This window comes from Mandrillus leucophaeus, unplaced genomic scaffold (genome assembly GCF_000951045.1).
Source record: "Mandrillus leucophaeus isolate KB7577 unplaced genomic scaffold, Mleu.le_1.0 Scaffold95, whole genome shotgun sequence".
Classification (NCBI taxonomy): domain Eukaryota; kingdom Metazoa; phylum Chordata; class Mammalia; order Primates; family Cercopithecidae; genus Mandrillus; species Mandrillus leucophaeus.
Window position 1 is genome coordinate 1,806,299 of NW_012110363.1, and position 17,225 is coordinate 1,823,523.

A 17,225-nucleotide genomic window follows, 5' to 3' on the forward strand; every position below is an offset into this window, starting at 1 on the left:
GGAGTGAAATGTCATTTATTTAAAAAACATTTTTTGTTTCTAAAATATCTATTTTTTCCAATTCATAGGAAAATTTGTTTCCTTATTTGTTTTACTAGTATGTTGACCAATAAGTGAAGAAAACTTCTCAGCTCAAAAGTCTTAAAGAGAGTGGAATAAATTATTTAGCATTATTCTGTGTAAACACATACCCAGTTGAACAACTATGTAGAGAAAGAGGGGCTGTTAACTATTCTCTGCTTCCAAACACTCTAAGCCAGGACACCAGGAAAAGCAGCAGTGACTCCACCCCTCTCTCAGATAAGGTCCCTACCCAGTGTGGAGGCAATTTCCAGGATCATTCATAAAAACTCAAGGGAAATGTGACGGGTATAGCATATAGTGTTGATGATTTTCTAGTTCAATTATAACATGGCATTTGCATGTTGTTTATCTTTCTGTATTAGATACATAATTTATTATTCAGTAATAAAATCAAGATTTTTAACCTGCGTCAGGATCTTGAAGACTACAATCAACTGAAACACTTTTTATTTTGGTGAGGAAATTGATATGTACAGAAATTAAGTGAGTTTTTCTCATATTGCAAACGTAGTCATACAGCCAAGACTAGAAATGAGGTTTCTGACTTCTAATGACTTTGGCTAATTAGGCAAAATTCCATCATGGTAGATGATTAAATAAAGGCTAAGTGCTGTTTCTGCATATAGTTCTTAGTGAGTAGTAGTGGCATGCTAAGGATAAGGCCATGAAGCTTCTATCCTGGCTTAATAGTCCTCGGGGCAATTGTTTAGAGCTTAGATTAATAAATGATGTTTCAAGGAAGAATATTCTTATCACTGACATTGTATAGAATTATGGACACAAGGCTATTATTGGTTTTTGTTGTCATTGCTTTTTGTTTTTGTTTCTTTTTTTTTTGTTATTTTGAGACGAAGTCTCACTCTGTTGCCCAAGTTGGAGTGCAATGGCACAATCTTGGCTCACAGCAACCTCCACCTCCTGGGTTCAGGTGAGTCTCCTGCCTCAGCCTCCACAGTAGCTGGGACTACAGGCACATGCCACCACGCCCTGCTAATTTTTTTGTATTTTTAGTAGAGATGGGGTTTCACTACGTTGGCCAGGCTGGTCTTGAACTATTGTTTTAAAATTCTATATAGGCAATGTGGATGATTCCTAGCTACGCTATCATTGGTATGCCACAGATGAAAAATAAACTGATAATATTCATTTAAATTCCAATACAGTGTGTTGAGAGCTTAACTGCTGCTGATTATTAGATGATATTTAGGTCAGAAGAACTCTGATGATTGAATGGAAGTGGGCTTTGAGCAGGTACCCAAACTTTATTATACAGTTAATTTCCCTAGAGGTGTTAAATTTCAGTTTTTGGTCTAGAAGCTGTAAGAATATTTAAATTTGAGAGAATACATATTTGTTTTTTACAAGCTTATTGTCTTATGTATCCTAATACTATGCCAAATGTTTTCTTGGGATTGAATAAATGTAATTTTTTTAACTTGGCCTCTGTTGATTCATTGGATGTTTGTTACTTTGAATATAAAAGCAGAACTTGGCAAGTCCTACGACTCAATTTGGCAGATCACTCACTCTTAGCAAATGAACTGTGCCCAACATAAATCCACTCTAAAGTTTACAGAGGTTCTGTTCTGTACCAGTGGAAATGAGAGTTAGCTAAGACTACAAGAAGTGTGCTGATTGGATGGTGCAGGGTAAGCAGGATACATAAAAGGCAGCTGAAGAACATCTGGGAAGGTCAATGATAGCATCTGCCTAGAGTCAAACTTCCGTGCTTCTCAGACAGTGCCTTTTCACCATGAGTGGGTGCCCATTTTTAGGAAACAACTTTGGGTGAGTATTTGCCTTTATTCTAAGTGGATTTAGGCTATTAGAAGTATCAAGTGTGAGCCTTTTGATTCCTGAATTTAAGGAGCATTGAAAACTGTCACCTTTATTCTTTTGTCTAACAATCTACTCTAAAGAAAATTTACAATTACAATTTTAATCACCCATATCATTAGTTAACTGTGTTTTCTAATGCACTATTTTTCTCTCTTGATTTATTAAATTTGCAGATGTGCTTTTAAAAAACTCCCTGTAGAAGGCAGTGAAGAAGACAAATCACAAACTGGTGTGAATCGAGCCAGCAAAGGAGGTCTTATCTATGGAAACTACCTGCATGTAAGTGGCAGGGTCCTTATAGGGTTTGGTGTCCATTGCTAGGCACTCAATTCTGCAAAGCGACTTTTTATGATTTTGTTTCTCAGAATTTGTTTTTCTCAATCACCATTTGTTTTCTGGACCTAAGGATATTTTTATTCATAAACATTTTTACGTTTTCAACTTTTGTTAGAGTAACTCAAGAGACTTATAGCAGAAAATTCATCTCTCCAGTGGAAGTAAAAGCAGAGAATCCAGAATCTGGGCAGAGGTGGATACATGATAAGATACACTGTGGACAATTCGCAGGCATTGTGCAACTTGTATAAATAAGACATGGTTAATAAATGTCAGCCTAGATAACCGCAAATGCATTTTGAAAAAATTATCCTTTAAATCTCTTATCATAAAGTAGGAATGTTAAAGGCACACGGAGAATTTTCTTGAAATCATTAACACGTAAAGAGGGATGTTAACGAATGAGGTATTGGGAGATTATTCTGGGCCAAGTTTCAGCCTGTTTGTCTTCTGTTTTTTTTTTTTTTTTTTTTTTTTAAGAGGCAAAACGATCAGAGTCCTTGATGTCTTCATCGATGAGTTTCTAAGGATGAACTGATAAAGGACGTTAAAATATTCTTAGAATAGGCTCTTTAGGGGAATAAAAGAATGCCAAATGCATAGTCAGCTCAGCAAGTTTTCAAGCTTTCATCATATTCATTTCATGAAAAGGGATATGATGTCTCAAAGAGCTTAATAGGATTTATTATGATAAAATCTTACCAAATAGAAATTTTCTGAGAAGAATAAAAATCACAAATTCAATTCACTCTTTATAAGGAGATTCATCCACTATTTAAAAGAAAAGAGATTGGTTTCTGAGAATTTTGGGTTTGGAGGAGCGTTTTTCATTATCATATTCTACTTCTTACTAAAGTTGATAAAAACCAACTTCCGCAATTTCAGACTGGCTTTTTATTTTTCATTTCAAGTTGGAAAAAGTTTTGAATGCACAAGAACTGCAAAGTGAAATAAAAGGAAATAAAATCCATGATGAACATCTTTTTATCATAACTCATCAAGGTAAGTTGCACAAAAGTTTTGTACAATAATTATTCCACAGGCATTTCTCATTGATAACAAGGAAAGCTACAATTTTTTAAACTACAAAATGATGAAAGATCATGGACTCACCTCTGTTAGAAATGTTTGAGAATATTTTGCTGCCAGATAAATTCTCATAGGACTTATAAAAGGATTTAAATAGTCTTCTTTATGTTACTCCACTGCTAATAGGCAAAGTAGGACTTTAGCTTTGTTCTGAACTCCAAGGGGACTTTCTGCCTCTCGGAATTTCACAAAGAATTCGCAAGTGAAGATGTTACTGTTTCTCACTTGGGAACACCAAGAAACTATTTTCAAGGTCATTGAAATTTATACAAATCTGGTAATAAACAAAAATGTAAATTTTGTCCGAAAATGTATGTTTATCTTTTCCTGATTTCTATAATAATTTCTGGGCAGTGTGTTATTTGTAGCCTATGTTTTCATGACTTCAGAAGTTTAGAAGGCTCCTGAGCTCCTAAATTATGTGCAAATTTTCATGAATATTATCTTAAAGACGTCTGTGACCCCAAAATATTAGTAACATTTACTCTAAGCTTTTCAGCGCCACTATACTGACCTCTGAATGACTGGAGCCCAATCACTGTTGCCTGCCAGTGCCCCACATCTAGACATGTTTCCTTGCCTTACCAATTCTTTGTGTCCTTTCTGCAAATGGGTGCTTTCCAAAGTGATTGACTAAATTAACAAAGTCTTTCTAGAAAATAAATTAAAAGTTAAAAAATTGGCTTAATGTGTCAGTTCTCCTGTTTTTATGTTTATACTTTTATTGGTGGCTTATACCAAGGCAATATCAATAGGAGAAGAATAATGGTATAGGAGCATAAATTAGGAATTAAAAATTGTTTAAAACCTCAATTCTATTGTTATTAATTGTGTGACTCTGGTCAGTTGCTTAGATCTCACGACCTCCACTTTACCATATGTAAAATGGAGGGAATTGCTGATGCTCTCACTTACTGAGTTCCTATGAAGATGAATGAGATAATGTGCATTAAGCACTTAGCCCGAGGTATAGCACATAATAAACATGCAACCAATGGTAGCTATCATTATTTTATAAAAACACTTTTCTTCTATTCTTTAGTTATAACATTTAGACAGTGGTTACATAGGGTTAAAAAAGATACACATAAACTGATCAATAAATATTTGATTGTTCTTTGCTCATATATAAAATTTAGTTCCTCCAAAGTATCCTTAAACATAACTGAGACTTACAATGGAATTCTCTTAATTAGTATGGAAACATTGCCTTATCCATAGGATAGAACCAAATAGGAGGCACTGCAGATCTCTAAGATTATTGACTTCCTGTGCTCATCTAATTATTACATTGTCTATTTAATTTATTCATAAAACAATCACTAAATATTTACTTTCTGCCTGACACTATGCTAGGTACTGAAGAAAAATGGATGAATATGAGTGAGTCCTTAGTTTCCAGTGGCATAGAATATTATGGGAAAATTAAGCCAATGGGGAGAACCATTTATATTTGCTATGAATCATCTAGTAACACAAAGGAGTCAAAATGTCTATCCATGTCTATCTATCATACTGCTGTAAGTCTTAGGGTTTTGAATCATAGGTTTCCAATTGTAGGTGGGTAACTGATTATTTTACAAATGAGTCAACTGAAGTTAAAGAAAATAGTTTTGCCCCAACTGACACAGCCAGTAACTTCAGATAGATTGATTCCAACTATGCTTCTTCCAGAATGTCATTACTATATCACTTTTACCTTTTTTTTTTTTTTTTTTCCCGAGACAGAATCTGCTCTGTTGCCCAGGCTGGAGTGTGGTGGCGTGATCTCGGCTCACTGCAACCTCTGCCTCCCGGGTTCACGCCATTCTCCTGCCTCAGCCTCCCGAGTAGCTGGGACTACAGGCCACCACTCCCTGCTAATTTTTTCTATTTTTAGTGGAGACGCGGTTTCACCGTGTTAGCCAGGATGGTCTCGATCTCCTGACCTCGTGATCTGCTCTCCTCGGACTCCCAAAGTGCTGGGATTACAGGCTTGAGTCACCGCACCAGGCCTACTATATCACTTTTCTTTAATGCCAATGTTAATTGTTTGACAACCCCTAGTAAAGGGGGAGAACAAACTTAATGCTTCAACAGAAAAGCTTTGGCAGAATTCAGGTAGGTTTAAACAAATAAACCTTGGACTCACGGAAATTCTGAAAGATGATCTACTGGATAATGTGGACTCAACTGCAACAAAGTTGCCCCTGGGAATTAGCTGTCACAGTAATATGAAGGTTTGTCGTTTTCCTTTCACCGCAAACGTCTGGCTGCTTTCCCATATGTGCTAAGTACTATGAGTTGCTAGGATTTTCACAAATAAAACAAACAGACAAAATGCTGCATTTTACGTAACTTAGCTTGTATTTTCAAGTTCTTAAAATCCTACAGTCTTTCATTTAGGTTAGGAAATATTAATTTCTCAGTTTGGTTGAAGTTGATTATTACTTCTGCTTCCTCACATACTTCCAGCTTCCATAGAGGAAGCTAGAATTAGGTTAGGTGCTATATCCTCAAAGACCTAAAAACGCTTTTGTTGAGAGGAATTAGTGTAATAATAATGAATATGAAGCATTAGGTAACATGCCTAGCATATTAAAACATTTAATAAAAGGAGGCTATTACAACTTTAACATTAACATTTATTTCTGGCGTACAATGGGACTATATTTACATTTATTGATTTAAGGTAATATTTTAATTTCTCTTTCAATATGTTAAACATATCTTTCATATAATAATGGCCAAAAAGGCTCCCATAACTTTCCAATTGACAATGATTTCCTTATTACAGCTTACGAACTCTGGTTTAAGCAAATCCTCTGGGAATTGGATTCTGTTCGAGAGATCTTTCAGAATGGCCATGTAAGTTCTTATGTCACAATATTGGTTTCATATATATTTTTGGAAGATATGGAAAGTATTATTAATGAGAGAAAAACATTAACACCAAGTGGTGGTCTTAATGTTTAATGATAAAACAAACAAGACATTTTCTGAATGAATGAGGAGTTCAGTCATATTTTCCCATTGCCACTGCAAAATTACATGTGACTTTAAGGTTCCTTTCAAATTTTAGTTTCAAGTCCCTTGTTTAGAACTCATTTCCACACACAAAGATGTTATAAATGATGGTGGATTACCAAACTAATGGGGATCCTTTAATTAACAGCTATCAGAGTTGTATTTCTACTGAATATTAGCTACGGGAAGATGGGAGCAATAATAAGGAAAGTGATAAAGGAAGAGAAGGAAGCAGTAGAGAAATGGTGGGAGGAAGAAAAAGAGGAAGAAAAGGAGGAAAGAGGAATGAGGGAATGGGGAAGAAAAGGACAGGAGGACAAAGAGTGAGAGGAGAGGAGGGAAAGCTTCTGGTGATGGCAGGAGTTTGAGCTGCACTTCTCCATCTCCCACCCTGCTTTCTCTTGCCATGGCTCTGAGGATCCTTCCTTGGGTCCTCTACCTCTGAGCCCCTGCTCCAGGAAGGGCTAGGAGAAAGAGCACACACATACAGATGGGACTCTTCCTGCCTGTGTGGATCCACTTCCCATTTATGTCAGTGGCAACTTTGGCCGTCAGTAAAGAGTAGATTGATCCACATGTTGTTTAATCCTCACCCGAAGTTCCTGTGTTATCTTGACCTCTCTCCTTTGACACAAAACTAAAAGAGAAGCTTGTTTTGAAATCAATGGGGGATTGTATTCTAGAATTTACTTCTACTTTGCTTCTATATAGTTTTCTATTGTCAAAGAAAGAAAAAACTTCTTATTTTGCAGAAATTCCTTGCACACAATTCAGAACTGTTATTAGTTCAACATATACTCTTGGCAAATTTTAGTTTCAAAGTTTCCCTTTAAAACAAAATTAGAGATAAAATTAATGGGAATGCAGTGCCATTGTCTATTTTGTATTTTCTAGAGGTCAGCATTGCTAACTCAGTGTTTCATTTCTTAACCATCAGGTCAGAGATGAAAGGAACATGCTTAAGGTTGTTTCTCGTATGCACCGAGTGTCAGTGATCCTGAAACTGCTGGTGCAGCAGTTTTCCATTCTCGAGACGATGACAGCATTGGACTTCAATGACTTCAGGTGCACATCTGTGACATTTTAAAAAATGTGATGGAGTTTACTTTCTCATTTTGGTGGGTGAAAGGAGCATGTGTGTGTTGTGTGCCATGAGGAGCCTGTCTTTTTAACACTTTGTCACTATGTGGACTTAGGGGTCTTCAATCACAAAGCATCTGAGAAGTTATTAAAAATATTTTATTATTAAGTTTTACATGTAAGCATAATATGATCGATTAATTTAAATTCATCACTGTGTGTCCTGTTTCTCTCCAAAAAGAACTTTAGACAACTTAGCACATTGACTAAAATAGCTAATAAAATACATGTAATTAAATTTAAAAAATATAAAAACTCAAAACAGGAGCGATATATACAGAAGCATGTCAATCAAAGTAGAAGTTACGGATTAAACCATAAATTTTACCTGTACATTTCAAGGCAATACCATATAGATAACTTTTTTTCTTACCAAAATATAAGAAGAAAAAAGTTTAAAACTCTTCCATTGGGTGCAGGATGTAACAAGCAATGTACTGAACATGTCTGACAAAGGAAAAGTAGAATTTGTGGTGAATTTAAAACGTTAAAGTCTTAGCAGCAGCGAAATGAAAGACATTCACAAGGATGTAATAAGGGGAGTGGGAGTAATAACATTTTTGATGCCCAACAATGTTTAAGTAGCTCATTTTTCTGATTTCAATGAGTCAAATCACAGGTCTAACTCTAGACAGTTGTGTGTATCTGCTCTTGATATCCAACAGAGCAAAACTGACAACCTCTTACAATAGAAGAAACCATTATGGTGATTGATAATGTGAACCCTTCCTTTCCTCTCCTCCTTTCCCCTCCTCCTGTCCTCTCCCCTCCCCTCTCCTCTCCTCTCCTCCCCTGTCCTCCCCTCCCCTCCCCTCTCCTCTCCTCTTCCCTCCCCTCCTCTCCCCTCCCCTCCTCTCTGCTATTCTCCTATCATCTCTTTCCCTTCCCTTGCCTTTCCTTCCCCCATTTAATCTCAAAGAGAGTACTTATCTCCAGCATCAGGCTTCCAGAGTTTGCAATTCCGACTATTAGAAAACAAGATAGGTGTTCTTCAGAACATGAGAGTCCCTTATAACAGAAGACATTATCGTGATAACTTCAAAGGAGAAGAGAATGAACTGCTACTTAAGTCTGAGCAGGAAAAGACACTTCTGGAATTAGTGGAGGTATGGATTCATACAATTTCTAAAGTTTAACTCAATACATCTTCTTAATTTAGCTTTTGCTAAACAGAATTTTTAAAACTCATCAAAATTGAGTTACATTCAGTGGAAATAAGGATAGAAAGAATTCATAAAAATACATGAATTTGTAAATTCATGTTACTGAAATATTGAAAATATCAAGAACCCTGCTGAGAACATCAGATATACTTATGTAATTAATTGTATGTTAATATTTAATAACCTTATCATCTCAATAAAACAATTCCTTAAATATCCCTACTAAGTAATGCTTAATTTAGCTGATTTTTAGACTGAGTGTGATTATTTAGTGAGCTTTATTGTTTTAAAATATTCTGTAATTGGAAATTTTCGGTTATTTAGTATTTTTCTTAGCTGAACTAAATTACTAAGAATATACACCTCAGAAAATGCTCCCTTTGTATCCAAATTCCCTAAAGGTCTACAAGTAGCCTTTAGGAATTATTAATTTTTTCTTCAAAAATAGATTACTAAACAAAGATTGCATTGTCTTGGTTTCCATTGCAAAGCCTTTTCTTCTGCAAATCAACTTTTCTTGTGTTGAATTATACTCTGCTCATTAATCCTCTGGGTAATGTAAATGTGGATTTAGGTTAATGCATTATATATAATGTTAAATAATGGCATATAAGAATAGGGAGAAAAAGAATTCCAAAGCTAATTTCAGAATTATGATAAGTATGGGTTAAATGAGAACTCACAGAGGTACATGAATTTAGTTTTATTTCTAGATTTAAAAATATTTTAAAATCTCAAAGTAATTGCATGGATGATTAATTTCAAAGTTACTAAGTATACAGTTCCCATGAATTTAGAGGAGATTGTATCTTACACACATCATCATTTCTTCAGCTCCTAAGACATAAAGTAACTTGAGAATAAACCAGAAGATATCAGTAAAATAATTATTAAGAATATACTCTTTAAATATGTTTAGATAGAACATATGTTTAGATATGTGTATAGATTTCTAGAAGACAATTGGAATTTCTGTAATCACATATTTCTTAAGAAATAAAGAGTAAACATTATTAATGGTTGCCATAAAATTAAGGAAATTGAATATATTAATTATTTCATAAGTGAAGAAATTGAAGAGAAATAAAAAACATTTACAAATAAAACTTGTAGCATACATTTCTGGAAACCATGAAGATTTCTTGTTTCAAGTTTATACATGTCAGTTACAACGCATTTTACATAATTTAAATTTTACCATGTACTCACTTAAAAAATAATGTTTATTCAAGGCATGGCTGGAAAGAACCCCAGGTTTAGAGCCACATGGATTTAACTTCTGGGGAAAGCTCGAAAAAAATATCACCAGAGGCCTGGAAGAGGAATTCATAAGTATTCAGGTATTTAGATGACATGAGTTAATATAAATCAAATACAGAAATATTCAAAATTTAATTATTTTTACTTTTCTCTTAACCTTTCATTTTTCTCATATTTTTTTCTTTCACAAATGTATTTTCTTGGACTATATTACATGATTGATTTTATTTTCTTTATGTGCGATAAATATTATACTAAAATAAGACCTTCATTGCAAGGGAGAATTTTATCTATGATAAGTAGCTGAGATTAATATTATTTTTTCATTTCTATTGAAAATTCTATATTAGGACCAATTCTAGAGAGAACTAGGCCCACAGTGAACCAACGAACCAAATCTATTTAGCCCTGTAGCTTTGCTTTTGCTCTTGTATATTTACTGGGTGCTTTCTGGCAGCTCTCAGACAATGTCAGTTTTCTCCTACTTAAAAGATACTATTGATTTCTCATTGCCCTGATCTTTCAGGTCTCTCATCCTCTTTGCATGACTAAATTTCCTGGAAGAGTTGTTTAAATTCTACATCTTGAGAGGTTGCATCAGGTAGTGCTGAAAGCATATACTTTGAAGTCACGCTACTTGGGTTCCAGTCCCGCTTCCACTTCTTAAACAACTGTGTGACAGAGAACAAGTGACTGCACCTCTCTTTGCCTCTCTTTCAGCATTGGCAAAATAGAAAAATAAGAATATCTAACTCATAAGATTATTATGACAGGAAATTAAATAAATACTTGTAAAGCATTGAGAACAGAAGTCAGAATAATTATTTATCTCTCATCTAATCTTCAGCTTACTTCAAGCTGTCTTCCTGTACCGTCATTCTCATGTGGTCTTCAAGTACATTTTTAGTCTTAACTTAGTTGACCTCGCAGAAACATTCAATACTAATGACTACGACTTATTCTTTCTTGAACATTCTTTTCTCTTGGATTTAGTACATACCATTATGTTTGCTTCTAATTCTCTGGCCCTTATTTCTCTATCTCTTTTACTTGCTCTTATTTCTCTCTTAGACCAATAAATGATAGAGTTTTGTAGTCCATTGGCTTAGATCCTTTCTGTTCTATCTCTACACTCTTTCATTAGATGGTGTCATTTATACCCACTGCTTCAATATCTACTTAGCCAACATAATTCTCAAACATTTATCTCTGGTTTATATATCCCCTTAGATTTCAGAACATGTGTATAATACCTTACTTGATATTTCCTCCTGGTCCTCTCAAAAACACACCAATAAAACCAAGCTTGAACATTACTCCTTCCATCCACTCTTGTACCAACATTGTCTTCTCTGCATTAAAGAACTTTTTCTCCTATAATTCATCTGGGCTGTCATCAGACTTCTATCAGGGATCCTTGGCTCCGCCCTCTTGTTTCACCACTTCTTCAAGCTATCATCAAGTCCTACCGATGTTACCTATTTAGTTCTCAAGTATCATCCTTTAATCTACCACTACCACTCAAGTGTAACCTGCCATCGTTTTTCACCCGGACTATAATAATCTCTGAACTGTTCTCCTCCACCTTCCCAGTATGCTTCTATTCTACTTTAGTCTCCACATTGCAGTCTGAATAATCTTTTCAGAAGGCAAATCTGATCACATCTCCCCCTTGTGTAAAGCCTTTTGATGTTGCCTCATTGTTTTTAGAATTAAGATAAAAACTTTAACCTGGTCTATAAGGCCTTTATGATCGCACATTCATGTGGTCGAGCCATACTGAGTTTCTTTGTTAGCTAAGTTTAGTTCTTTGCATTTATCACCAAGGAGTCCTTTTATGTGTTCTTCTCTGGATTTGGAATCTTCTTCCCCAACTAACTCCTTCCGATTCTTAAGATCTTGGTTCAAGGAAAACTTCTTTAGGAAGGTCTTTCCTAAACTTCTTATTACTTTAAGTTATGATGCCAATACTGCTTCTGTATAGCATGGTCTAAGGTTGTAATTTAATGACTGGGTGATTATTTGTTCAATGTCTTATTCCTATCAGATAACTCCTGTACAATATCACAACTCTCGAGTTTTGCTCACAATTTTATCTCTATCATCTTAGCATGACATGTATCGAATAAATAATTAATTGGAAATAATATACATATAGGTTAGTACTACATAGGGTCGTTGTTCTGATGAATTGGAAATAATTGGGTTAAATAATTTGCCCTAGCTCAATTAATTGGCTTATAAACAGAATACGTGTTGTAGGCAGAAAAAATAAGAATTTTCTTAAACCAATCAATAGATAGAGAGAAAATGAAGAAAACATGAGTGAGAAATATCTAAGAAATTGTATTTACAGTTTTTTATTATCAGTATTTCAATACTGAATGTAGAATTTCAATAGAGTTAATAGTTCTTCTGACTAGGAATTCTTAACTTTTTCTAAGTGAAGTTACCTTACTTCCTGTGTTAAATAATTCTTGTTTAAAATTAGGTCATTATTAACTGCTGGTAGTTATCTCTGCTTTTGTCCATCTGGGTTCATTGTTCATTACATTTATGAAGATAATATTTAATATTGAGAAATCATTTAAACTTAAATAAAAGGATAGAGCCACTGAGTGTGTGGAAGATTCTTTTTCATAAGACATAATTTCCAAATAGTAATTATTAGATGATACAGTAAATATTAAAAGTACATCATTTTTGCAACCACAACTCTCTTCCTTGTAAGCAAAGTTTTCTAAAATATCAATCTATTTATTCTCTCTCAGGGTTATTAATGCCATATTTTTCCTAAAGGCTAAGGAAGAGTCTGAAGAAAAAGAGGAACAGGTGGCTGAATTTCAGAAGCAAAAAGAGGTGCTATTGTCCTTATTTGATGAGAAACGTCATGAACATCTCCTTAGTAAAGGTAGGTATTTTTATTTTATGAATCTTTTTCCTGAAATGTGTGAATATGAGATCAGAACATCATTTTATAAGCCTATCAAGACTTGCTTGGGAGAAATAGAATGAAAATTGATATTCTACTGATAGAAACAAAAATGGAGTAAATGTTTTCAGTGATAAATCTATTTTAACAGGTTTCTATGCCCAGATTATTTCAAAAACATTAGAAAAAAAATTTGCGTAGTCTATGCCAGATACAAGGGATATCAAGATCAACTGCATATAGTTTCTCAAATAGTTCACGGCCTAATAGGAACAGAAATGAAGACAAATCGTTGTAATAGTAAAGACTATGGTAGAGGTAAGAAAAGGAAGGAATAGCTACTGTGAGAGCAAGTATTGATGTTACCCCATTGTTTTAGGATTAAGACAAAATCTTTAACATGCTCTATAAGGCCTTTTATGATCTCATATTTGTGTTGTCCAGCCATACTAATTTTCTTTTATTCGCTAAGTTTAGTTATTTGGATTTATCACCAAGGAGTCTTTTTATGTGTTCTCTGGGCTTGGAATGTTCTTACATTCCAATTACATGGTATATTCCTGCCCTGTTTCTCTCTTCCTCCCTCCTTTGTGTGTGGGTGAGCTCTTTCATACAAATCTGCTTGACTGACCAGGAGACCAGGAAACACATACATTTAGACTTTTGGCACAATTGGTACTGAGCTATTAGTTCCTGAAACTTATTGAGCCATAAAATCAGTACTTTCATTTCTAAACTTTTGTGTTCATTTTGACTTAGAACTTTCATTGTAAAGCATCTTAAACCTTTATGGAAATAGGCAGAATAAAAGTAAAAATTAATTTTTATAACACACGTACAAAACAAAGCAATATATGAAATTGGTGTTAAGTTTAATAAGCTTAAAGGTTGTTAGCTTCTGTTTTCTTAAAACAACAACAACAACAAAAAAACCTCAGTAAAGAATAACAAAATCTTGTTTTCCTGAAGCAAGGAGAAAGTCTTTCATTAGAGCACACATATACGATTTTACATAATTGTGCTCATTAAAAACAAGTTAGCTAATTTCAAGTGAATTAGTGAAAACTACTTTGAAGTGATGCTTATAACGCATCTCTACTTTTTTGAAATGAAAGACGTACTATTTTACTTGGAAAATGAATTTTGTTATGAAAGTCAAGTATTTTCTAGAAAAATCAGGTTTTCTTAACATGCTATTTGAAGGTTTTGAAAATTTAAAATATGTACATTTTTAGTTTGTTTTAAAAAATCCAATGTTAAAATTGTATTTTAAGTGATATGTTTATAAATTCAACCTAAGGGATAAAAAATGTAAACTGAAACTTATATTGATTTCTAAACACATGTAATCCATTAAATTTTTTAAGATGATGATGCCGAATTAATATAAAATTACCTTAAATTACCTAATAAATTTAAATTTGCAACGTATTTTGCAGGTGAAAGACGGCTGTCATACAGAGCACTTCAGGGAGCATTGATGATATATTTTTACAGGTAAAACAAATCAGAAGAGAGACTGACGTTAAAATTGAGGGGTAGATATGGATAACATATCCAGTATAAAGCCTAAAATTTATAAGCATAGTTCAATGCAGTAATTTAGTTTTTGGAGAAAACTTAGAAAATAATTAGTAATGAAGTTTTATGGTCCCCCTTTTTTTCTTTTAAATAGTAAAAGCATAAATTTTTCCCTGAACAGGGTTAAATGGTGTTAAACACTGCACAAATTAATCAAATATCCTTTTTAACTGAATTCTACAAAGCACTGTGTAACACTAAGTGTTCTAAATGGCCAAACTTTACTCTCTCAGAGACTCACTCATGAAATGTGTTCTATCATTAAACAATGTTGTAAGATTATTACTGTTTAAGAAAATAAAAAATGCATGAAGTGAAAATAACTTGCAAACTATACCACTTATTCAGCAATTTCAATTAAAATTATCTTCATGGTCTAAAATGTTTGAAGTATTCCTTAAATGTTGACTCATTCCTACTCTATTGTATAAAGGTCCCATCCTCAGGGTTCATGAATTAAATATTTCAGAACAATAAATATCACAGTAGTAAAAAATATCTATATTGACAGGCTGTCATGCTTCTGTGTATTTAATTTTTAAAATCTTTTCAAGTCTTTCTTCAAAATGGCAACATAAACAAAATCTTCTGACTCTTTTCCTAAACTCAAGTAAATGTATGCCAGTCAGGCATACGCATCCTAAGTAGAAAATATACTGAGAAAGTTGAAGAAATAGATGTAAAAACAAAACAAAACAAAAACAACACAAAAAAACAAACAAAAAAACCCAAATAGATGAAAAGAATTAAAAAGTGGTTTTTCCTTTTGTGTTTTAATATCTTTGCCTAAAAGTGTTTGACTACTTTTGGCTGGGAAATCTGTGATAGTGCATCTGTCTCCTTTTAATAAGAACCAATGTTAGATGTGACTCTGGGTGATTACTTCATGTATATTGCATGGAATTTTCTAGACTTCAAACACCGCAAGTTGAGTAGTATTATTTCATCTTTGAGACGAAGAAACTGAGACTGAGAGAATAAGCCAAAGCTGCCACAGCTCCTCACAGGCAAAGCTGACATTTGTTTCCAGGGCCAACTGATTGTCAAACTCATGCTCCTTCTAACGCACTCGATTTACTTGAATATATTCTTCTTTTTCCTTTAGGGAAGAGCCTAGGTTCCAGGTACCTTTTCAGTTGCTGACTTCTCTTATGGACATAGATTCACTGATGACCAAATGGAGATGTAAGTCCTTCCCGCTCACCCCATGCTGCTTCCCCACATGCTGTTCCTGTGCTCTTTGTCTTGGTCTTCTGTGTGCCCTCGTGCCCACTTTCTCTCTTCCCCCCTCCTTTGTGTGTGGGTGCGTTCTTTCATACATACCAGCTTGGCCATCACTCTCTCCCAGGGCCAACTGATCTATATGCATGCTAGGCACAGTACCTAAGGCCCACAATACTTTTGGGAGCTCATGAACATATTTTATTTTAAAATCTGAAGGAAAAAATAAACTTTAGGTCAAAAAAAGTTTTATTATGTAAGAGTAATATATTTGCCATTATGCCAATGCAGTTTTAAATTTTTAATTTAAATGGTTTTTAATTTTTTTAAATGAAGGAATTTGCCATGAAGGCAAAGGTGGCATGGGCTCATGAGTCATGTTATGGCCCTGGTCTCTTCTATTGTGTCCATGGGCTAAATGCAATGAAGGAGGGAGTGAAATGCATGTAGCCTGAAGCAAGTGGAGCACTAGGCAACCTCACAGTCTCATCCGGCTCTCATGTATGAGCCTTCCATATGGCCAAGTGTTCGTTGTCAGCATTTTCTCAGAAGCAATAATCATTACCAAGCCCTTATTGTTAGAACATTGTGGGACTAATGGTAGAAAAATATCCATGCAGTAAATTTGTGTGTTTGCCTAGATAACCATGTGTGCATGGTGCACAGAATGCTGGGCAGCAAAGCTGGCACCGGTGGTTCCTCAGGCTATCACTACCTGCGCTCAACCGTGAGGTAGGTGGGGAAATTCTCCTTTCTTCCTGGTGGCAGTCACCAACAATTTGTTTCCCCATCTATACGCTGATTAACTTTAAAAAGTCATTTTATTTGCTCCTGTCTGAACTACTAACAACACATTTGTAGTTAGAATATTCCAGTTCGGTCTTTTGGAAGTAATTTTATAAAATCTTTAATTATGAACCTTCACTGCTTTGATCCTGTATGAAAAGGGGTATGGTATCAATGCCTGCATGATATGTGAGGAAACAAAGGGTTTAACAGTGCTTACATCCAGGCAGAAAAGTCTTCAACTCATTGTGGCTCAAGTTTTGACTAGACGAAAACATTTATCATTAATTCTACAAATGTCTTCCTGGCTAGATAAATGACACAGTTAAAGTAGCATCTTGTTTTCTGATGTGACTCTATATTATAAAACTATTTCCATCTCTCCAGAGAGTGCCCTTTTTAAAGTGTTTACAAGGAAAGAGATCAACATTTATTAAGGATTTAAAATATGCTAGAGAGGTTTCTAAGGGACGTACATTCTTATTTTGATATTCACAATATCATAGATAAATGGACAAATGGATACATCTGGAAACTGAAAAACTTCTATGGTCCCTTGAAAAAGAAGAATCAATCCAAGAATAAATTAGACATTTGCATTTAGCCCCCCCTCAAATCTTTACAGTACATTGATTTCATCCCTACTGTTATTATCAGATTGGTTGGTTTCTAAAATAAACAGGTTTAAATTTTCATGATTTTTAGACATTTTCACTTTCCCTGGAAATAAATTCTGTAAGCACAAACAATCAATAACTGCCTATACCAAATGAGCACACATATCAGTG

At 34.4% G+C, this 17,225-nt stretch overlaps 1 protein-coding gene across 1 annotated transcript in view; it reads left to right on the top strand.

Annotated features, from left to right (window-relative positions):
• The first annotated feature begins 1,753 nt into the window (after window positions 1-1,753).
• Window positions 1,754-17,225, top strand: part of TDO2 (tryptophan 2,3-dioxygenase) — a 17,779-nt gene continuing 2,307 nt past the window's right edge. Inside the window, exons 1-11 of the mRNA XM_011970493.1 lie at window positions 1,754-1,872; window positions 2,097-2,202; window positions 3,171-3,261; window positions 6,125-6,195; window positions 7,292-7,419; window positions 8,414-8,600; window positions 9,890-9,997; window positions 12,717-12,828; window positions 14,289-14,346; window positions 15,536-15,615; window positions 16,293-16,383. Coding sequence (XP_011825883.1) covers window positions 1,838-1,872; window positions 2,097-2,202; window positions 3,171-3,261; window positions 6,125-6,195; window positions 7,292-7,419; window positions 8,414-8,600; window positions 9,890-9,997; window positions 12,717-12,828; window positions 14,289-14,346; window positions 15,536-15,615; window positions 16,293-16,383 — 1,067 coding nt within the window. The 5' untranslated portion in view covers window positions 1,754-1,837. The remainder of the gene's footprint in view (window positions 1,873-2,096; window positions 2,203-3,170; window positions 3,262-6,124; window positions 6,196-7,291; window positions 7,420-8,413; window positions 8,601-9,889; window positions 9,998-12,716; window positions 12,829-14,288; window positions 14,347-15,535; window positions 15,616-16,292; window positions 16,384-17,225) is intronic.